The 24,159-nt window shown below is 44.2% G+C and overlaps 2 protein-coding genes across 4 annotated transcripts in view; one reads left to right on the forward strand and one right to left on the reverse strand.

Annotated features, from left to right (window-relative positions):
- The window catches only part of si:ch211-283g2.1 (sodium- and chloride-dependent GABA transporter ine), a 28,526-nt gene extending 18,907 nt beyond the window's left edge, over window positions 1-9,619 (forward strand). The window contains exons 9-13 of the mRNA XM_055873618.1: window positions 1,576-1,716; window positions 2,294-2,393; window positions 2,467-2,567; window positions 2,659-2,826; window positions 8,509-9,619. Coding sequence (XP_055729593.1) covers window positions 1,576-1,716; window positions 2,294-2,393; window positions 2,467-2,567; window positions 2,659-2,826; window positions 8,509-8,637 — 639 coding nt within the window. The 3' untranslated portion in view covers window positions 8,638-9,619. The remainder of the gene's footprint in view (window positions 1-1,575; window positions 1,717-2,293; window positions 2,394-2,466; window positions 2,568-2,658; window positions 2,827-8,508) is intronic.
- A 1,908-nt stretch (window positions 9,620-11,527) lies between these two features.
- LOC129818076 (dehydrogenase/reductase SDR family member 11-like) overlaps window positions 11,528-24,159 on the reverse strand; it is a 50,439-nt gene continuing 37,807 nt past the window's right edge. For all 3 annotated transcript variants that reach the window (XM_055873631.1, XM_055873639.1, XM_055873647.1), the window contains 5 exons: window positions 13,981-14,075; window positions 13,635-13,764; window positions 13,356-13,448; window positions 13,177-13,242; window positions 11,528-12,437 (listed from right to left, as the gene is read on the reverse strand). In XM_055873631.1, coding sequence (XP_055729606.1) covers window positions 12,396-12,437; window positions 13,177-13,242; window positions 13,356-13,448; window positions 13,635-13,764; window positions 13,981-14,075 — 426 coding nt within the window. In that variant the 3' untranslated portion in view covers window positions 11,528-12,395. The remainder of the gene's footprint in view (window positions 12,438-13,176; window positions 13,243-13,355; window positions 13,449-13,634; window positions 13,765-13,980; window positions 14,076-24,159) is intronic.

Raw genomic sequence — 24,159 nt, forward strand, 5'->3', positions numbered from 1 at the left:
TCAAATGCCATTGAAATGGCAGTAGCGGTATGAGAACCAGCACATTCTTGAGCATGCAATTAAGCTTTCCTCAGTACGAAATCCTTGTCAACCCACTGTGCTGTCAGACCCGGCATGCTCATGGAGCTGACATCGCTGGTCAAAATGTCAGTCATGAAGTTAATAGCAGTGACGCCCATAGCAAGTAGCTCATAGATGTACGTTTCAACAATACTGTTTAACTCCGGTAGGGAAACATCTGAAAAATAGCGCCTACTTGGTAATGTGTACCGGGGCTCAAGATGCTCGACCAGTCGGCGAAACCAACATCATACACGACAGAAAACGGTTGATTGTCAAGGGCAATGAATTCCATTATTTTGGCGTTAATGGATTTCGCCTTTGAGTTGACTCACTGAAATGTTCTTACTCTTTCAAATGACTGCCCGACTTGAACTTGTTTAGTTGTTGGATGTGTACGCTTAGTATTTTTCTGCATTTCTTCTGTGTGGCGCTGTATTTTCTGTGGTGTCATTACGTCATCAACCTACGTTATATAGGCATGCACGTCAGCTTTGACATTGGTTTTGCCAACATCGGGCCATTTTTAGCTAATATCGTCCGATTCCGATATGCTCACCGATATACCGTGCATCCCTAGTAATATGTACATGTAGGTAGGGGTAAAGTGACTATGCATAGATAATAACAGTGAGGACCAGCAGCAAAAAAATAAATAATAATAATACCCCCAAAGAAATGATGTCTGTGCCTTTATAATAACTTGACAGCCTATCCTTCACATGCAGATAGTGATGCTTGGTTTTCAGTTTGTTTAGGTTTGTCCTACCTACCAGGTTGAAAGGACAGTCACAAGACTCATCGCCATCTGCCGAATGGCCTCATAAAACAGCCATTAAACGATGAGAAGAGAATGTCAAGATTCTAACTGAAGTGCATTATGTATTTTTGACACAAATGTAAAAATGCCAAGTCATTGTTACCAGATAGTTGCAGTAAGAAAGCCTTTATTATAAGTGTAAAACTAACAAGGACTCAACAATCCATGCTTTCTGGGAATGCAATAAAGTTATGGGCGGAGCTAGAAAGTTGGCTGTCAGAAGTATTACAATGTAAATTTACATGTAATCCGTTTATCTGCATATTTCCAGACATGGAATATGGGAGTGTAGTGAGATACCCAATGGGCTGGACAATTCTCTTTTGATCACTCAACTTGAAAAAAACGTATCCTGAAAATGTAGACATCAATCAATTCGCCATCATTAACACAATGGAAAAATGGAAATATTGAAATAGCATGGGCGACTGAGAAAAACAAATAGGCACAATTTAAGGCCATGTGGCAAACAATATTGCAGGCACTAGGGATGGGGTTGTGAGTATGTGGATCTGAGCAGATGAGATGTCGTTGTCTGTGTCCGTCTGTAATTTGTTGTTTGTATGTGTATGTTTGTATCTGGTGTGTACTGTATATGAACAAAAAATAAATATGCAAAAATACGTTATTATATTGGTATCTCCATGCCGGAATGTTACCATGTTATGACTTTAAAAAGTATATATATTTCTCAGTTTGCTATGGTGGAGGTGATGGTGACCAGCCTAATGGATGGGTTTGGAGGGCCCCTGATGAAGTTCCTGAGACACAAGGAGATGCTGGTTCTGGCAGTCTGCAGCACTGCCTTTCTGCTGGGGATACCCCATGTCATGCAGGTACCCTGGAGTGTACGCCTAGACCTACACTCATCAGACAACTCCAGCACAGCAATAATCCAGGACAAGTAGTGGACTAGACTAGTAATAAAGTGCACTTAGGGTAATATAATTATACTCTACCCAAATGTACACTGTTAGATGAACCAAAAAAGGGTTATATTTTAATAATGTAGTGTGGTTAATTCTTTATTAATCTCAGAAACTCAGAATTAAAATCGTATATAATTGCATCAGTTGCTTGATTAGTTTCTAGGTGGAGATGTATGAGAAAAGGTACTAACAAGACTAGCTTAGTCTCCACCTTTTTAAATGCTAAATCTCAGCCAAAGCCCCCCCTCCTTCCAAAAACGTTCCACTTGAAAACCTTACCCACACTTTAAGCACCACATTCACCCAATCCTGATACTTCTAAATAATCAGTGACGGAATGCCAAAGCACTGGAACTACTTTTACTCATTAGTCGTTGCATCCCAGATTATTTTAGCATATGTTACATCACTGATGTAACGTTCTGTCCACGAGAGATTAGTTCTTTCTTACAGCTGGTATTAAATACTCTCTCTCTTTGACCAGGTGGGGATCTATGTATTCCAGCTGATGGACCACTACACGGCCATAGTGTCTCTCATGTTCCTGGCCTTCTTTGAGGTGCTGGCCATCTGCGGGCTTTATGGTGAGACCAGTGTGTGTCTAACATATGCGTGTTAGTCATTACAGGAATGAAATTAATAAATTCATTCTGACAGGTGTGAGGAGGCTTTCGGCAAACTTAAAGGAGATGACAGGAAATAGGCCTAATATCTTCTTCAGAGTGTGCTGGATGTTTGTGGCTCCTCTTCTGATCACTGTGAGTCATCCTCATTCACCCTAACAGAACTATAGTGTCTACAAATAAATCGCCATACAGTTGACATTGTCTCTCTCCTCTGGTGCAACAGATTATCCTGGTGTTCACAATCATCCAGTTTAAACCAGCTCGCTATGAGGACTACGTGTATCCCCCGTGGGCTCAGGGGATTGGCTGGGTCATCGCTATGGCGTCCATCATCTGGATCCCACTCGGAGCTCTTCACACACTGTGGGTTCTGCCAGGCTCCTTCACTGAGGTACTGTATTACTATACATCAATCTCTCTCTCTCTACCTATAGCATTATTTTGACCTTAGTACAACACCTAGCAACCTTGTCAAGAGGTTCTGGATAGGGTGGGGCGGTATCCAGATTTTCATATTGTCATACCGTCCTTCTCTCATCCCGGGACTTACGGTATTACCAGCTTAGTACACTTGGGGGCGTCAAAAAATGCAAAAAAACCCATTGGGCGTCAATTACCAGAATGCAGAATTAGCACAATAATGGAGAATTTCCATGGAAGCTGCTAGCTAAATATGCTAACAAACACAAACGAAAATAAACTAATTGCAAAGACAGGCAATCCAGCTCATAAAATTATACATATATAGGTAGGCGCTACCGAATGTAATTTTTGCTCTCATTCACATTCGCTTGTAAATGAACAGTTTTGAGGAATGCTTGTCTGAAGGAAGACAAGTAGTGGTTCTGGAGAAGCATGTATACACGCTGAGTCTGTGTGGAGTCTGGAGTCGCTAGGGCAATGGGCCTGCCTGCTCTGCTCGGAGAAGAGGAGGGGTGGACCAGATCAAATCAAATCAAATCTTATTTGTCACATACACATGGTTAGCAGATGTTAATGCGAGTGTAGCGAAATGCTTGTGCTTCTAGTTCCGACAATGCAGTAATAACCAACAAGTAATCTAACCTAACAATTCCACAACTATGGCCTTATACACACAAGTGTAAAGGGATAAAGAATATGTACATAAAGATATATGAATTAGTGATGGTACAGAACGGCATAGGCAAGATGCAGTAGATGGTATAGAGTACAGTATATACATATGAGATGAGTAATGTAGGGTATGTAAACATAAAGTGGCATAGTTTAAAGTGGCTAGTGATACATGTATTACATAAAGATGGCAAGATGCAGTAGATGATATAGAGTACAGTATATACATATACATATGAGATGAGTAATGTAGGGTATGTAAACATTATATTAAGTGGCATTGTTTAAAGTGGCTAGTGGTACATTTTTACATAATTTCCATCAATTCCCATTATTAAAGTGGCTGGAGTCCATCAATTCCCATTATTAAAGTGGCTGGAGTCAGTATGTTGGCAGCGGCCACTAAATGTTAGTGGTGGCTGTTTAACAGTCTGATGGACTTGAGATAGAAGCTGTTTTTCAGTCTCTCGGTCCCTGCTTTGATGCACCTGTACTGACCTCGCCTTCTGGATGATAGCGGGGTGAACAGGCAGTGGCTCGGGTGGTTGTTGTCCTTGATGATCTTTATGGCCTTCCTGTGACATCGGGTGGTGTAGGTGTCCTGTAGGGCAGGTAGTATGCCCCCGGTGATGCGTTGTGCAGACCTCACTACCCTCTGGAGAGCCTTACGGTTGTGGGCGGAGCAGTTGCCGTACCAGGCGGTGATACAGCCCGACAGGATGCTCTCGATTGTGCATCTGTAGGAGTTTGTGAGTGCTTTTGGTGACAAGCCGTATTTCTTCAGCCTCCTGAGGTTGAAGAGGCGCTGCTGCGCCTTCTTCACAACGCTGTCTGTGAGGATGGACCAATTCAGTTTGTCCGTGATGTGTACACCGAGGAACTTAAAACTTTCCACCTTCTCCACTACTGTCCCGTCGATGTGGATAGGGGGGTGCTCCCTCTGCTGTTTCCTGAAGTCCACAATCATCTCCTTTGTTTTGTTGACGTTGAGTGTGAGGTTATTTTCCTGACACCACACTCCGAGGGCCCTCACCTCCTCCCTGTAGGCCGTCTCGTCGTTGTTGGTAATCAAGCCTACCACTGTAGTGTCGTCCGCAAACTTAATGATTGAGTTGGAGGCGTGCATGGCCACGCAGTCGTGGGTGAACAGGGAGTACAGGAGAGGGCTCAGAACGCACCCTTGTGGGGCTACAGCTCAGCATTTAATGTTGAGGATCAGCGGGGTGGAGATGTTTTAACCTACCCTCACAACCTGGGGACGGCCAGTCAGGAAGTCCAGGACCCAGTTGCACAGGGCGGGGTCGAGACCCAGGGTCTCGAGCTTGATGACGAGTTTGGAGGGTACTATGGTGTTAAATGCTGAGCTGTAGTCGATGAACAGCATTCTCACATAGGTATTCCTCTTGTCCAGATGGGTTAGGGCAGTGTGCAGTGTGGTTGCGATTGCGTCGTCTGTGGACCTATTGGGTCGGTAAGCAAATTGGAGTGGGTCTAGGGTGTCAGGTAGGGTGGAGGTGATATGGTCCTTGACTAGTCTCTCAAAGCACTTCATGATGACGGAAGTGAGTGCTACGGGGCGGTAGTCGTTTAGCTCAGTTACCTTAGCTTTCTTGGGAACAGGAACAATGGTGGCCCTCTTGAAGCATGTGGGAACAGCAGACTGGGATAAGGATTGATTGAATATGTCCTTAAACACACCAGCCAGCTGGTCTGCGCATGCTCTGAGGACGCGGCTGGGAATGCCGTCTGGGCCTGCAGCCTTGCGAGGGTTAACACGTTTAAATGTTTTACTCACCTCGGCTGCAGTGAAGGAGAGCCCGCAGGTTAAGGTAGCGGGCCGTGTTATTTAAAACGTTATTTAGCCTGTCTAGGAGCAAGACATCCTGGTCCGCGACGGGGCTGGTTTTCTTTTTGTAATCTGTGATTGACTGTAGACCCTGCCACATACCTCTTGTGTCTGAGCTGTTGAACTGCGACTCTACTTTGTCTCTATACTGGGACTTAGCTTGTTTGATTGCCTTGCGGAGAGAATAGTTACACTGTTTGTATTCGGTCATGTTTCGGTCACCTTGCCCTGGTTAAAAGCAGTGTTCGCGCTTTCAGTTTCACGTGAATGCTGCCATCAATCCACGTTTTCTGGTTTGGGAATGTTTTAATCGTTGCTGTGGGTACGACATCGTCAATGCACTTTCTAATGAACTCGCTCACCGAATCAGCGTATTCGTCAACATTGTTGTTGGACGCAATGCGGAACATATCTCAATCCACGTGATCGAAGCAGTCTTGAAGCGTGGAATCAGATTGGTCGGACCAGCGTTGAACAGACCTGAGCGAGGGAGCTTGTTGTTTTAGTTTCTGTTTGTAGGCTGGAAGCAACAAAATGTAGTCGTGGTCAGCTTTTCCGAAAGGAGGGCGGGGGAGGGCCTTATATGCGTCGCGGAAGTTAGTATAACAATGATCCAAGGTTTTACCAGCCCTGGTAGCACAATCGATATGCTGATAGAATTTAGGGAGTTTTGTTTTCAGATTAGCCTTGTTAAAATCCCCATCTACGATGAATGCAGCCTCAGGGTGTGTGGTTTCCAGTTTACAAAGAGTCAGATAAAGTTCGTTCAGGGCCATCAATATGTCTGCTTGGGGGGGAATATATACGGCTGTGATTATAATCGAAGAGAATTCCCTTGGTAGATAATGCGGTCGACATTTGATTGTGAGGAATTCTAGATCAGGTGAACAGAATGACTTGAGTTCCTGTATGTTGTTATGATCACACCACGTCTCGTTAATCATAAGGCATACACCCCCGTCCCTCTTCTTACCAGAAAGATGTTTGTTTCTGTCGGCGCGATGCGTGAAGAAACCAGCTGGCTGCACCGACTCCGTTAGCGTCTCTTGAGTGAGCCATGTTTCCGTGAAGCAGAGAACGTTACAATCTCTGATGTCTCTCTGGAATGTTACCCGTGCTCGGGTTTCATCAACCTTATTGTCAAGAGACTGGACATTGGCGAGTAGTATGCTATGGAGTGGAGCGCGATGTGCCCGTCTCTGAAGCCTGACCAGGAGACCGCTTCGTTTGCCCCTTTTACGGCATCGCTTAGGGTCGCCGGCTGGGATCAGATCCATTGTATTGGGTGGAAGGCAAAACACTGGATCCTCTTCGGGAAAGTCATATTCCTGGTTGTAACGATGGTGAGTTGACGTTGCTCTTATATTCAGTAGTTCCTCCCGACTGTATGTAATGAAACCTAAGATTACCTGGGGTTCCAATGTAAGGAATAACACATAAAAAAACAAAATACTGCATATTTTCCTAGGAACGCGAAGTGAGGTGGCCATCTCGGTCGGCGCCGGAAGTTTATATGGGTCGACAACGGAGAGGAGAAAAAAACTCAAGGAAATCAAGATAGCAGTGGAAGCTGTACAGATTTCTCAAACATGGCAGAAAGCTAACACTATATGATGACCCGTCTCCTTATTAATTCAGCCACTTACTTGAATAACTAGCAAGTTAAACTTAAGGGACGCGTTAATGCAGAATTCTGTGTTATTTACGCAGAAAAAAAGATAGAACGCATAAGAAATATCTTGCTGCATTTTGTAAACGCATGATCTAAAATGCGTTATTGTAATTTCTGCTTGGCATCAGACTAATTTTGTGCTTTAGTTGCTCATCTCCACTTGGATGAGAATTCACCAATGTATTCTATCAGCAGACAGCGTTCTGACTCATGTGTAGTGTGGTGGTTAATTTCTTTACTATCAAATGAGGAGAGACAAACTTATCACACAAGTCAGAGTTATACTTAAACTAAATCTTTATTCACTTATTAATACGGGAGCAGGTCAATACAACACACACATATAAAGTGAATCGATTGAGTGCTCTACGATAATAATGGCTGGTCAATGAATCACCCTCAGATGATTCGTTGAGAGCCCTGAGACAAAGGTACAAAGGCCATTTATAGCCAAGATACACCCCCTTCAGTCTACATGACAAACACCCCCTTTAGTCTACATTACAAACAACAGATGTATGGAATGGGTCACAAGGTTAAGATTTGTATGAAAGTTACTTATAATTCACAGCAGATAGTATCTGCTGTAAAAACTGTTCTCATTGTGTAGACATTGTAAATGTCATTGTTCAATCTCCCAGAGGCCCACTTTCAGTTCACACAGACACAATAGAGTTATAATAACCCTCTATTCTGTTGCATAAAACAACCATTTGATGCAATTACAGTATTATAACATAATCTTGCAATTTTGCTCTCACAGTAGTTACTTTTCTCCAGCACTTTCGGTGTAGCCTGCATTTCTCTGGTAAAACGCAAGATTAACAACAGGAAATGTAGCTGGCTACATTCTTTCTATGATAAACATTAGAAATATGATGGCCATCCATCGTTTTTGCAAAAAATACCAGCTTTTTCATGGTAACCTCATTTACTTGTGTGGCTGCCTACCAAATAGCGTTGCATTTCTGTTGTCATCTGATGAAAATGAAGCTATTTTCTGCCGAATGTGTTGCACTAATTAATTTTCGGTGAAGTTGCATGCCCCTGATCACTCTATTGAAGCTAAAAAACACTGACTTTCAATATAAAACGGGACTCCTGTCAATACACAGCTGGACTCAACTGCTCTGGGGAACTACGGTAAGCTTCACAATGTGACAGGTGAAATGAAGAAAGCGATCTGCTTTATCTCCTAATGTATTGCACAAGTTTACTGCAGGTATTCACTTAAAAATGAGCTACAGATATGAACATTTATCGAAACACTTCAAAGAAATAGTTTCAATGGTATTGATGGTATTGAAAAACCATCCCGGGGCTATTTCCAAATGCCCCAGTTTATGGTATATATGGTCTACCGCCCAAGCCTAGTTCTGGTGTAATGTTGTTGGACAGAATTAGTCCAAATCCATATGTTGTTAAAGACTTCTAATAATGTCTTGTCTTCCTCCCCCCAGAGATTAGTAAAGTCAATCACCCCCTATGCACTGGAGAACGAGAGGGGAGGAGACACATACCCAAACATAGCAGTCATCAGCTCCTTAGGTAGAGAAACAGAGAAGCCTCACATTCAGACAAACCTCTGATACTGACTCTCCCTCCTGATGGCCTCTGCACCAGCCTGGGATTCTGTGACTATGCTAGGCTTGGAGAGCCAGGCGAGGGTTCACTAAGGATGTCAATCCTGATTCACATTGGCACTGGGAACCACACTGTCTGTGGATGACGTGACAAAAACCGTCCAACAACATTCCTATTGGTGTTGTTTGGGACTTCTGCTCATGGGGAAGTGGGTTGTTCTCCTTCATGGAGTGAATGACAGATATTTTTAAAACACTGTTATAGTCAATTATGTAATAACAAATAGAAGAAATGGACCTGGACCCAAGAAGATTACCTATCTCTGCTTTGAAAGATCAGAATTGGTCATGAGTGGGTACTGGTACATGATGAATAGACTTAACCTGTCCATATGTTGCACTGTCTGAACTTTGGTATGATGTTTTTTACATGTAGCCATGGATAACCAAAGTACAACGGTCTGAGAACTGTTAGTTATAGATGTTGTTGTTCTGCCCTTCAAGCATGTTAGCTTTCACTTGAGCAGCACCTTGTGGTTAACACAACTGAGGAGGTATTACATGTATTTCTAGAGTACCACAGTATGAGTCATAATACCCATAAAACCTAGCAGTCAAACAAGGAAATGGTTCAAATTGTTTTTCCACCGTTCATTTTTCCAATAGCGGAAAAGGCATTTCATTTTGGGGGGGTAATACTTGCGAATATATTGATAAAAGTAACCTTGTCCGAGAGAGGTTTTACATGGTTATCAAAACTTCACGTCAGAGTAATCCTACACAAAACACAGCCCTTATTTTAAGTGTTTCTAAAATTCCCTGTGGGAAAAATGAATGGTGGTAAAATTATTGGAACCATTTCCGGTTTACCGCTAGGTTTTATGGGTATTATGACACCACCACCGTGGGGCTATATATTAATAAAACATGTACAGTATGATGCAGTAGCTATGGATCAGCACAGCAGTTAATAAAATAATCTACCAAATGCAGCATTTGGAACGTCTTCTTGAAATATTCCTGATGTAATATGTTGTTTACAATAAAATGCCACAGTGTTTGATTTGGCTGCTGCGGGTCAGGGGGCAAGGAGACCCACAGCTCCGCTAAAACCATTGACAACTACATGCTGTTTAAGGGATTGTTACATAAATGTTACGACTATTTAGTTTTAATAGTCAGAACTACAAATACCCCATTATTCCATGCAAAACAATTGTGCACATTTACCTCTATCATCAGAGTTATAAAGCAAGTAACTGCATGCTTTTCATGATCCGTAAACATCAATGATCATGTAATTTCAGATACATGAAGGTGCCTATCGATTTGACATGTAGCTAGGTAAGCAAACATCATCATTAGCTTGCATCATCAGAGATTAGGCTTTTGGAAAGACCTTGACAGTCCATGTCCATGTCCTGGTCAATTGTCAGTCGGACAACTGTCATCACCACTATAGATGGCAAGTAAATCAAACAACATTTGGATATAGTCATCTAGTTTATCCCTTGAAAGTTTGCTTGTTATCTAGCCATATTGACATGATCTGTTATTAGCTAGCTAGCCAAATTTATGTGGTCCATCAATCAATGTAGCCTATATCATGTCTGTCAGCAGTAATCCTAAATAAAAGGATCAGACCCTTTTTTCAATTTTCCCCTAAAATGACAAAACCAAATCCAACTGCATGTAGCTCAGGACCCGAAGCAAGGATATGCCTATTATTGATACCATTTGAAAGGAAAGACTTAAGTTTGTGGAAATGTGAAATTAATGTCTAGAATAATACATTAGATCTGGTAAAAGTTAATACAAACAAAAAAACATGCATTTTCTATTTAAAAAAAAATCATCTTTGAAATGCAAGAGAAAAGCCATATCATGTAGGCGTTTAGGCACAATTTACCTTCAGAGGTGAATGTATCAAACCAGTTGACGTGAGTTTTGGTTGTTGTGCACTCTTCCCAAATAGCATGGTATTTTTTCATTGTAATAGCTACTGTAAATTGGTCAGTGCAGTTTGATTAACAAGAATTTAAGCTTTCTGCCCATATAAGACATGTCTATGTCCTGGAAAGTTTGCTGTAACTTACGTAATTCTAGTCACATTAGCGCACATTAGTAATAGGGACACCAATCCCATAGAGGTTACACACTCTTAAAAACACTGTTGAAAATTTGATGTTTTTTTATTTAACTGGGCAAGTCAGTTAAGAACAATTTCTTATTTACAATGATGGCCTAGGAACAGTGGGATAACTGCCTTGTTCAGGGGCAGAACGACAGATTTTTACCTTGTCAGCTCGGGGATTTGAACTAGCTGGCCCAACACTAACTACTAGGCTACCTGTCGCACAATGTTATTGTGACGTTTTATTGAAAACGACCTATAGGCTATATATTATGTATTATATCCATTGCAATTTGACAAATGGTCACTTTCCGTGACTCAATTTATTGGAAAAGTCATGAGAATTTTACATAACATTTTAAACAAAACATGTATGTTTGAAAGGAAATTATGCCTGATTAAAATAGGTATAATACTTATTAAAATAAGTATTATAAGAATAAAATCAGTAAATATTGTCATTGTAGGCAAGATAATCATACTGTACAACTCTGCCATGTTATGCAAGGCAAAATAAAAAGCCAACTGACTCAAGAGCCAAAGGGTGTGCCAAGTTTTTATGATCATCAGTTGGTGGTGACTATATTCTGAGGGGTTTTGTTTACAAACCTGTCAGATTATGCCATCTAGTTTATATTTGTTCAATTAACAGAATAACTCTAACACTGTAGGGTTATTTAGATTGACAGTAAATTGCTATCAAAAGATGAAAAGATTTAACACATGATCCAAGTAAATAATGGTGCACAAAAAGGAGCCACCTTTGACAATTCCTAAATCATTTTTATTGATAAACATCTACTATATCATACAAGTACACACTTGGGGAGAGTATACAAGTCAGTTACTTCCTCTACACAAGATGACAGTGTTTTCTTTATACTCCTCCAAATGGATCCAAAGTGCAAAACAATTTAAATCATATGGGAGTGGGGAAATACACTTGCTCCAAAGTGATGGGGTTGCGTAATCATGCTTGAATGTCCCTTATAGACATTTTCTGATTAGTGATGGTTGACATGGGTTTTGAAAAACATACGAGCAGACTTAATACCAGGATAACCAAATCTGCTTGTTATTAAAAACATAAGACCGTAGAAATGGATTGAGCATCTATGGTTAGGGAGTACAGTATATCAGCCACATCTACCAATAATCAAAGTTAAAATACCTATACAAAAAAAAGATATATAATTATCATAATTTTATGAACAGCAGTGTTGTCTTCCATCATTTTAAACAGATATGTATTATGACTCACAAAAACAAAAAAAACATTCATGTGCAATTGATGGCATACTCTTCCCTCTGTCAGGATGGTCAGGTAGAATATATGACCACAGGAGCAACAACCCTCCTCTCCTAAGTTTGCAGTGGCTTAAGAGCAATACACCAAAGACCATGTTGCAGCACTCATAGTAATTCAGTAGTGGTTAAGAGTACCTACCTCTCCTCCTCTCCAGAGATCCCCCCCCCCCCCACACACACACAGCCACCTCCACAAACAGATCCCTTCACTCCAAATCCAGTTGAATACTAGTTTGTTTTCGTCGTTGCCCGGCAGGGGTCGCTAAGGAGTCGTCACCATGGCTCTATCTGCTCCTTCAGCCGATTCCTTCCTGCTCGGTTGCTATGACACCTGTTCCACCGGCCTCATCTGCACTTCTCCGATCTAGAGGCCGACAAGCAGGGTTACATACACAAACAAACTGCATGAATATCCTCTATAAAATAGGTGTTTCAGACTATGCAGGCCAGGACCATTGACAATGTACACTGAGTGCACAAAACATTAGGAACACCTTCCTAATATTGAGTTGCACCCCTTTTGCCCTCAGAACAGCCTGAATTCGTCAGGGCATGAACTCTACAAGGTGTCGAAAGCGTTCCACAGAGATACTGGCCCATGTTGACGTCAATGCTTCCCACAGTTGTGTCAAGTTGGCTGAATGTCCTTTCGGTGGTGGACCATTCTTGATACAGGAAACTGTTTAGCGTGAAACCCAGCATAGTTGCAAATCTTGACACACTCAAACCTGTGCTCCTGGCACCTACTACCATACCCCGCTCAAAGGGACTTAAATCTTTGTCTTGCTCATTCACCCTCTGATTGGCACACACACACACAATCCATGTCTCAATTGTCCCAAGGCTTAAAAATCACTCTTTAACCCGTCTCCTCCCCTTCATCTACACTGATTGAAGTGGATTTAACAAGTGACATCAATAAGGGATCATAGCCTTCAACTGGATTCACCTGGTCAGTCTGTCATGGAAAGAGCCAAATGTTTGTGACACTCTGTGTATAGTACCATTGGTCTATCTAAGAGGAGTTAGTCTTGACTTGAGAAAGAGGCAGGATATAAGTAAGCCAAGTATTGACAGAAGCGACAGACAGAGCACTACATTACCTGGACGTGAGGCGGGGTGCCCAGAACGTATGTGACTGCACTGGCTATGTCTTGTGCTTTCAAACACTGCAGAGGAAAAAAATGCTAATTAGTCAATCATTTCTTAATGTATTTGTATTGAGAGAAGAGGTAGGCCCATCCATCCACCCACCCACACACTCCTAGTCTAGCTGCCTTACTTTTATACTCTCATACACAGCAGCTGCTTTCTCTGGATCACTGTTGTGGTGCCGGAAGGCAAACTCAGTCTCCACTATTCCAGGGGATATACACTATGGAAGAGGAAGGCACAAGACGTGCTCGTTATTGATGTTTATGTACACATACACAGACAGACACACCACAAGCATGCATACGTAAGTACACACCCACAAAACAATCAACTTTCTATCTAATAATTGTACAAGACAGTTGTCAGATTCACATGAAAAAGAGAATAATAATACTGCTCTTCTCACCGTGGCTCTGATGTGAGTCTTTGCTTCCCGCAGCTCTTGCCGTAGCCCCTCGGTTAGAGCAGTAACAGCATATTTAGTGGCACAGTAGAAGTGTTCATCTGCACTAGGTACCATTCTATGTCCCCCCATACTATAGCAGTAAGCGAGGGAGGGAGAAAAGGAGAGAAAGTGAGAATGGCATGTATGTGATACATCCTCCATCCTGTATCCCACGGACAACTCTTCTGTCTAAAACCAAGAGTAAAATTGTAGGCCCTCTTTACTGTATCTTCTGAGAGAGTCTTAAATCATATAAAATGTCAGTTATAACAGGCATTTAACAGGCTGAAAAGAAGCTGTAGACTACCTGTTAATATTGATGATGTGGCCATCGTCCACATTCCGCTCTTTCATTGACTGGTAGGCCTCGCGGGTACAAATAGACAGGGCCAGGACATTCACCTATAGGAGAGGTTCTGTCAAAAACTTGCACTTGTATCTGCCTTCACAAACAAAAATACATTCTGTCTAGGTGTATAAGACTGTAGTTATTGTCCTCCACAGTGTCAATGCCAATGCCCCTTGTGAAATTACACCTCATATCCAAGATGGCGGCGCAGTAGGACGTGTATATCTGTCTTTGTCTTATCCCTTGTAAATAGCCAGTCTTTTTTCGTATATATCTTAATCTCACTTCTATCTATGAACTAAATATACTTTCCTACAACCCGCCTCACCAAATGTGGTACGGATCTGCTATTTTTATTCCTTATAACTGGAAGTTCCATCAGGAGCTAGCCAGCTAACTAGCTATTAGTCTTTGTTAGCCACAGCTAGCGGTCCTCGCCCCCCCCCCGGCATCAGACAGCCTTAGTTCGGACAACACCTGCCAGTCTTGCACAGTGCGATATCAACCCAGAGCACATCGGACTGCTTCTGTCTGCTATATCACCGGATTCCTGCAACCCACCTCACCCAATGTGGTACGGATCTGTTATTTTTATTCCTTATAACTGGAACTTCCATCAGGAGCTAGACAGTAGCTACTAGTGTTGGTTAGCCACGGCTAGCTGTCCTTGCCTTTTTCCCCCGGAATCAGCCAGCCTTAGCTTGGACAATCACATGCCAGTCTGCACAGCGCGATATCAACCCAGAGCATATCGGACTGCTTCTCTCTACCATATCACCGGATTCCTGCCGCTCTGGATCATTACACTGGATCATTACTCCTAGCTAGCTGCTAGCTAGCTAACTACCTGCAAACGTGGCTACTGTTAGCTAACGCCTCTGTACCGAAGCAAGCACCAGGTAGCCCCATATACCAACTAATTCTAGGGCTACAATGACCTCCTTTTGCCAATTGGCCTGGACCCTTTATTGTCGACACGGAGCCCCGCCAATCCATCACGACTGGACTGCCGACGTGATCGCCCGATGTGGTCTCAACAGGCTATTCTGTTACGATATCGCAGCAGAACCATCTACTAGCCCCAGCCCGTTAGCTTTTTCTGAATGCTGTGTCCCCTACTCGCCCAGCGTAGTAGTGAATACCGTACAGCACCCTGACTCACCTATTGCTACTCTTTTGACCCTATGATCAGTTGGCTACACTACTGATGCCCCCTGGACTGTTTCAATAACACGGTACCTCATTTTGTTTACATGTCGGCCCCAGCCTCGAACTCAGGTTCTGTATGTATCTAACTGACCCGCTCTGCCCTTTCTTTGCCATTTAGCCGTTGTTGTCTTAGCTCTCCTGATCAACACCTGTGATTGCTTTATGCCTCTCTCTAATGTCAATATGCTTTGGCTACTGCTGTCTTGGCTTGTTTTTATTGCTTTATTTCACTGTAGAGCACACAGTCCCGCTCAAACATACCTTAGATAGCTCCTTAGTCCCATCTCACACACATGCGGAGACATCACCTACGTTAATTGATGCCTCCAGAGACAAAACCTCTCTCATCATCACGCAACGCATAGGTTTACCTCCACTGAACTCACATCCTACCATACCCTTGTCTGTACATTATGCCTTGAATCTATTCTACCACACCCAGAAATCTGCTCCTTTTATTCTCTGTCCCTACGCACTAGACGACCAGTTCTTATAGCCTTAAGCCGTACCCTTATCCTACTCCTCCTCTGTTCTTCTGGTGATGTAGAGGTTAACCCAGGCCCTTTAGCCCCCAGTTCCACTCCTATTCCCAAGGTGCTATCATTTGTTGACTTCTGTAACCGTAAAAGCTTTGGTTTCATGCATGTTAACATTAGAAGCCTCCTCCCTAAGTTTTTCCCCCACTGCTTTAGCACACTCCGCCAACCCTGATGTCCTAGCCGTGTCTGAATCCTGGCTTAGGAAGTCCACCAAAAATACTGAAATTTCTATCCAACTATAACATTTTACACCACCAAGATAGAACTGCCAAAGGGGGTGGAGTTGCAATCTACTGCAGAGTTCTGTCATGCTATCCAGGTCTGTGCCCAAACAGTTTGAGCTTCTACTTTTAAAAATCCAGTGTTAATTTGCTAAATTGTAATTACTCCGCTACTATGGCCTATTTATTGCCTTACCTCCTCACAACATTTGCACACACTGTATATAGATTTCCCTTTTTTCTATTGTGTTATTGACTGTACGCTTGTTTATTCCATGTGTAACTCTGTGTTGTTGTTTGTGTCGCACCGCTTTGCTTTATGTTGGCCAGGTCCCAGTTGTAAATGAGAACTTGTTCTCAACTAGCCTACCTGGTTAATTAAAAAAGGTGAAATAAAATAAAATACTTTTAAAAATCCATCTTTCCAGAAATAAGTATCTCACTGTTGCCGCTTGTTACAGACCGCCCTCAGCCCCCAACTGCGCTCTGGACACCATATGTGAATTAATTGCCCCCCCTTTAATCTTCAGAGATTGTACTGTTAGGTGACCTAAACTCGGATATGCTTAACACCCCGACCGTCCTACAATCTAAGCTAGATGTCCTCAATCTCACTCAAATTATCATGGAACCTACCAGGTACAACCCTAAATCTGTAAACTCGGGCACCCTCATAGAAATCATCCTGAAAAACCTGCCCGCTAAATACACCTCTGCTGTCTTCAACCAGGATCTTAGCGATCACTGCCTCGTTGCCTGCATCCGTAATGGGTCCGCGGTTAAACAACCAACCCTCATCACAGTCAAACACTCCCTAAAACACTTCAGCGAGCAGGCCTTTCTAATCGACCTGGCCCGGGGATCCTGGAAAGATATTGACCTCAGGCAGTTTGAAAAAGATAGCCTTTGCTTTCCTAACAGAAATTTGCATCCTGTAGCACAAACTCCAAAAAGTTCTGGGACACTAAAGTCCATGGAGAATAAGAGCACCTCCTCCCAGCTGCCCGGATGTTCTGAAAGAGCTGCAAATTCTGGACCCCTACAAATCAGCTGGGCTAGACAATCTGGACCCTGTCTTTCTAAAATTATCCACCGCAATTGTTCCAACCCCTATTACTAGCCTGTTCAACCTCTCATTTCGTCTGAGATCCCCAAAGACTGGAAAGCTGCCGCTCTCATCCCCCTCTTCAAAGGGGCAGACACTCTAGATCCAAACTGTTACAGACCTATATCTATCCTACCCTGCCTTTCTAAGGTCTTCCTAAGCCAAGTTAACAAACAGATCACCGACCATTTCATTTTACATTTACATTTTAGTCATTTAGCAGACGCTCTTATCCAGAGCGACTTACAGTAGAGTGCATACATTTTATTACATTTACATACTGAGACAAGGATATCCCTACCGGCCAAACCCTCCCTAACCCGGACGACGCTATGCCAATTGTGCGTCGCCCCACAGACCTCCCGGTTGCGGCCGGCTGCGACAGAGCCTGGGCGTGAACCCAGAGACTCTGGTGGCGCAGCTAGCACTGCGATGCAGTGCCCTAGACCACTGCGCCACCGTACCTTCTCCGCTATGCAATCTGGTTCCCGAGCTGGTCATGGGTGCACCTCAGCCACGTGCAAGGTCCTAAACGATATCATAACTGCCATCGACAAAAGACAATACTGTGCAGCCGTATTCATCGACCTGGCCAAGGCTTTCGACTCTGTCAATCGCCACATTCTTATCAGCAGACTCGACAGCCTTGGTTTCTCAAATGACTGCCTCGCCTGGTTCACCAACTACTTCTCAGACAGAGTTCAGAATGTCAAATCGGAGGGCCTGTTGTCCGGACCTCTGGCAGTCTCTATGGGGGCGCCACAGGGTTCAATTCTCAGGCCGACTCTTTTTTCTGTATACATCGATGATGTCGCTCCTTGCGGCTGGTGATTCTCTGATCCACCTCTAGCAGACGACACCATTCTGTATACTTCTGGCCCTTCTTTGGACACTGTGTTAACTAACCTCCAGACAAGCTTCAATGCCATACAACTCTCCTTCCATGGCCTCCAACTGCTCTTAAATGCAAGTAAAACTAAATGCATGCTCTTCAACCGATCGCTGCCCGCACCTGCCCGCCCGCCTAGCATCACTACTCTGGACGGTTCTGACTTAGATATTTGTAGTTGTCCACATATTCTAGGTGTCTGGTTAGACTATAAACTCTCCTTCCAGACTCATATTAAGCATCTCCAATCCAAAATTAAATCTAGAATCGGCTTCCTATTTCGCAACAAAGCGTCCTTCACTCATGCGGCCAAACATACGCTCGTAAAACTGACTATCCTTGACTTCGGCGATGTCAATTACAAAATAGCCTCCAACACTCTACTCAGCAAATTGGATGCAGTCTATCACAGTGCCATCTGTTTCGTCACCAAAGCCACATATACAACCCACCACTGCGACCTGTATGCTCTCGTTGGCTGGCCCTCGCTTCATATTCGTCGCCAAACCCACTGGATCCTGGTCATCTATAAGTCTTTGCTAGGTAAAGCCCCGTCTTATCTCAGCTCACTGGTCACCATAGCAGCACCCACCGGTAGCATGCGCTCCAGCAGGTATATTTCACTGCTCACCCCCAAAGCCAATTCCTCATTTGGCCGAAATTCCTTCCAGTTCTCTGCTGCCAATAACTGAATCGAATTGCAAAAATCACTGAAGCTGGAGACTCATATCTCCTTCACTAACTTTAAGCATCAGCTATCAGAGCAGCTTACAGATCATTGCACCTGTACATAGCCCATCCAACTACCTCATCTCCCATAGTTATTTAAAAAAAATGTTTTTGCTCCATTGCACCCCAGTATCTCTATTTGCACATTCATCTTCTGCACATCCATCACTCCAGTGTTTATTTGCTAAATTGTAATTATTTTGCCACTATGGCCACTATATTAATTTGCACACAATGTATATAGACTTTTCTATTGTGCTATTGACTGTATGTTGTTCCAAGTGTTCCAAGATGGCGTAGCAGTCGGACGTGTGTTTGTATTGTCCTGTATTGTCCTGTAGCGTGTAAATAGTAAATAGTAAATAGTCTTCGTATTTTTCGTATACATTTCGTATATATTTTAATTTCACTTTCCATCTAGGAACTGAATATACATTCCTACATTCCGCCTCACCCAATGTGGTACGGACCTGCTATTTTTTTTTTATACTTTAGAACCGTAACCCCAAGCTGAAGCTAGCCAGATAACTAGCTACTAGCTAGTAGTCAGTTAGCCACTGCTGCGGTCTTCACCCTCAACTCGGACACAGCCAGCTTCAATACCGGGCCAATACATACCAGTCTGCAAGCGCGATATCAACCGAGAGCATATAGGACTGCTTTTTCTCTACCACATCACCGGATTCCTGACGCAAGCTCTGGACAATTACACCGTATCATCACAGCTAGCTAGCTGCAACCGAGTGGCTACTACTGGCTAACACCTCTGTCCCGAAGCAAGCACCAGTTAGCCTTGAGCTAGCCTCGAGCTAGGCCCATCTGCCGGCTAGCTGCAAGCGCGATATCAACCCAGAGCATATAGGACGGCTTTCTCTCTACCACATCACCGGATTCCTGACGCAAGCTCTGGACAATTACACCGTATCATCACAGCTAGCTAGCTGCAACCGAGTGGCTACTACTGGCTAACACCACTGTCCCGAAGCAAGCACCAGTTAGCCTTGAGCTAGCCTCGAGCTAGGCCCATCTGCCGGCTAGCTGAAGAGCTAGCGCTAGCGCCACTGCGCCAGACCCCCTCCGTCTGAGCAGACCACCCCCCGGGCTACTAACTTTATACGCCGCGTGCTAGCTTAGTGGAGGCCTCCTCTGCTCCATCTACGGCTGCCCCCTGGACACTATGATCACTTGGCTACATAGCTGATGCATGCTTGACTGTCCATTAATTCACGGTACTCCATTCTGTTTATTTGTGCTTTACCTGTCGGCTCTGTACTTTAACTCAGGATCTGTGTGTAGTTAATCCGACCCTCTCTGCCTAGTCGTCGCCATTTTTACCTGTTGTTGCTGTGTTAGACTAACACCCTGTTATTGCTGCTGTTATCTTACCTGTTGTTTTAGCTAGCTCTCCCAATCAAGACCTGCAATCACTTTATGCCTTATTGTATGTCTCTCTCAAATATCAATATGCCTTGCATACTGTTGTTCAGGCTAGTTTTCATTATCATTGTTTTGGTTTGCAATGGACCCTGTAGTTCCACTCTCCGTACCTCTGATACCCCCTTTGTCCCACCCCCCACACATGCGGTGACCTCACCCATTGAGACCAGCATGTCCAGAGATACAACCTCTCTTATCATCACCCAGTGCCTGGGCTTGCCTCCGCTGTACCCGCGCCCCTCCATACCCCTGTCTGCACATTATGCCCAGAATCTATTCTACCACGCCCATAAATCTGCTCCTTTTATTCTTTGTCCCCAACGCTCTAGGCGACCAGTTTTGATAGCCTTTAGCCGCACCCTCATCCTACTACTCCTCTGTTCCTCGGGTGATGTGGAGGTAAACCCAGGCCCTGCATGTCCCCAGTCACCCTCATTTGTTGACTTCTGCGATCGAAAAAGCCTTGGCCTCATGCATGTCAACATCAGAAGCCTCCTCCCTAAGTTTGCCTTACTCACCGCTTTAGCACACTCTGCCAATCCTGATGTCCTTGCCGTGTCCGAATCCTGGCTTAGGAAGGCCACCAAAAATTCTGAGATTTCCATACCCAACTATAACACTTTCCGTCAAGATAGAACTGCCAAAGGGGGAGGAGTTGCAATCTACTGCAGAGATAGCCTGCAAAGTTCTGTCATACTTTCCAGGTCTATGCCCAAACAGTTCGAACTTCTAATTTTAAAAATTAATCTCTCCAGAAATAAGTCTCTCACTGTTGCCGCCTGCTACCGACCCCCCTCAGCTCCCAGCTGTGCCCTGGACACCATCTGTGAATTGATCGCTCCCCATCTAGCTTCAGAGTTTGTTCTGTTAGGTGACCTAAACTGGGATATGCTTAACACCCCGGCAGTCCTACAATCCAAGCTTGATGCCCTCAATCTCACACAAATCATCAAGGAACCCACCAGGTACAACCCTAAATCCGTAAACACGGGCACCCTAATAGACATTATCCTGACCAACCTGCCCTCCAAATACACCTCTGCTGTCTTCAATCAAGATCTCAGCGATCACTGCCTCATTGCCTGTATCCGCCACGGGTCCGCGGTCAAACGACCACCCCTCATCACTGTCAAACGCTCCCTAAAACACTTCAGCGAGCAGGCCTTTCTAATCGACCTGGCCCGGGTACCCTGGAAGGATATTGACCTCATCCCGTCAGTTGAGGATGCCTGGTCATTCTTTAAATGTTACTTCCTCACCATATTAGACAAGCATGCTCCGTTCAAAAAATGCAGAACCAAAAACAGATATAGCCCTTGGTTCACTCCAGACCTGACTGCCCTCGACCAGCACAAAAACATCCTGTGGCGAACTGCAATAGCATCGAAGAGCCCCCGCGATATGCAACTGTTCAGGGAAGTCAGGAACCAATACACGCAGTCAGTCAGGAAAGCAAAGGCCAGCTTTTTCAAGCAGAAATTCGCATCCTGTAGCTCTAACTCCAAAAAGTTCTGGGATACTGTAAAGTCCATGGAGAACAAGAGCACCTCCTCCCAGCTGCCCACTGCACTGAGGCTAGGTAACACGGTCACCACCGATAAATCCGTGATAATCGAAGACTTCAACAAGCATTTCTCAATGGCTGGCCATGCCTTCCTCCTGGCGACTCCAACCTTGGCCAACAGCCCCGCCCCCCCCGCTGCTACTCGCCCAAGCCTCCCCAGCTTCTCCTTTACCCAAATCCAGATAGCAGATGTTCTGAAAGAGCTGGAAAACCTGGACCCATACAAATCAGCTGGGCTTGACAATCTGGACCCCCTATTCCTGAAACTGTCCGCCGCCATTGTCGCACCCCCTATCACCAGCCTGTTCAACCTCTCCTTCGTATCATCTGAGATCCCCAAGGATTGGAAAGCTGCCGCGGTCATCCCCCTCTTCAAAGGGGGAGACACCCTGGACCCAAACTGTTACAGACCTATATCCATCCTGCCCTGCCTATCTAAGGTCTTCGAAAGCCAAGTCAACAAACAGATCACTGACCATCTCGAATCCCACCGTACCTTCTCCGCTGTGCAATCCGGTTTCCGAGCCGGTCACGGGTGCACCTCAGCCACGCTCAAGGTACTAAACGACATCATAACCGCCATCGATAAAAGACATTACTGTGCAGCCGTCTTCATCGACCTGGCCAAGGCTTTCGACTCTGTCAATCACCATATTCTTATCGGCAGACTCGGTAGCCTCGGTTTTTCTAATGACTGCCTTGCCTGGTTCACCAACTACTTTGCAGACAGAGTTCAGTGTGTCAAATCGGAGGGCATGTTGTCCGGTCCTCTGGCAGTCTCTATGGGGGTACCACAGGGTTCAATTCTCGGGCCGACTCTTTTCTCTGTATACATCAATGATGTTGCTCTTGCTGCGGGCGATTCCCTAATCCACCTCTACGCAGACGACACCATTCTATATACTTCCGGCCCTTCCTTGGACACTGTGCTATCTAACCTCCAAACGAGCTTCAATGCCATACAACACTCCTTCCGTGGCCTCCAACTGCTCTTAAACGCTAGTAAAACCAAATGCATGCTTTTCAACCGTTCGCTGCCTGCACCCGCACGCCCGACTAGCATCACCACCCTGGACGGTTCCGACCTAGAATATGTGGACATCTATAAGTACCTAGGTGTCTGGCTAGACTGCAAACTCTCCTTCCAGACTCATATCAAACATCTCCAATCCAAAATCAAATCAAGAATCGGCTTTCTATTCCGCAACAAAGCCTCCTTCACTCACGCCGCCAAACTTACCCTAGTAAAACTGACTATCCTACCGATCCTCGACTTCGGCGATGTCATCTACAAAATAGCTTCCAACACTCTACTCAGCAAACTGGACGCAGTTTATCACAGTGCCATTCGTTTTGTTACTAAAGCACCTTATACGACCCACCACTGCAACCTGTATGCCCTAGTCGGCTGGCCCTCGCTACATGTTCGTCGTCAGACCCACTGGCTCCAGGTCATCTACAAGGCTATGCTAGGTAAAGTGCCGCCTTATCTCAGTTCACTGGTCACGATGGCTACACCCACCCGCAGCACGCGCTCCAGCAGGTGTATCTCACTGATCATCCCTAAAGCTAAAACCTCATTTGGACGCCTTTCCTTCCAGTTCTCTGCTGCCTGCGACTGGAACGAATTGCAAAAATCTCTGAAGTTGGAGACTTTTATCTCCCTCAACAACTTTAAAAATCTGCTATCCGAGCAGCTAACCGATCACTGCAGCTGTACATAGTCCATCTGTAAACTACCCACCCAATTTACCTACCTCACCCCCCATACTGCTTTTATTTATTTACTTTTCTGCTCTTTTGCACACCAGTATCTCTTCTTGCACATGTTCATCTGATGATTTATCACTCCAGTGTTAATCTGCTAAATTGTAATTATTCGATTTATTGCCTACCTCATGCCTTTTGCACACATTGTATATAGATTCTCTTTTTTCTACCATGTTATTGACTTGTTTATTGTTTACTCCATGTGTAACTCTGTGTTGTCTGTTCACACTGCTATGCTTTATCTTGGCCAGGTCGCAGTTGCAAATGAGAACTTGTTCTCAACTAGCCTACCTGGTTAAATAAAGGTGAAATAAAAAAATAAAAAAATAAAAAATGTTTGTTTATTCCATGTGTAACTCTGTGTTGTTGTTTGTCCTGCACTGCTTTGCTTTATCTTGGCCAGGTCGCAGTTGTAAATGAGAACATGTTCTCAACTGGCCTACCTGGTTAAATAAAGGTGAAATACATTTAAAAAATGACAACAGACCAAAAATGACCTCAGATAACATACTGTTTGGTTTCTGGCTGGTCACACAGGTAGAGATCGTGTCATTGTGTGTCACTGTGTCAAATTGTGTCATCTGAACCTGACCGGTCTCCTCCATCATGTGACTTTGAGAGTGACGCCAACGGCGTAACTAAGGAAATAGTGGGAAGTGGCATGGCAAAACAAG

The sequence above is a fragment of the Salvelinus fontinalis genome, chromosome 2 (genome assembly GCF_029448725.1).
Source record: "Salvelinus fontinalis isolate EN_2023a chromosome 2, ASM2944872v1, whole genome shotgun sequence".
Classification (NCBI taxonomy): domain Eukaryota; kingdom Metazoa; phylum Chordata; class Actinopteri; order Salmoniformes; family Salmonidae; genus Salvelinus; species Salvelinus fontinalis.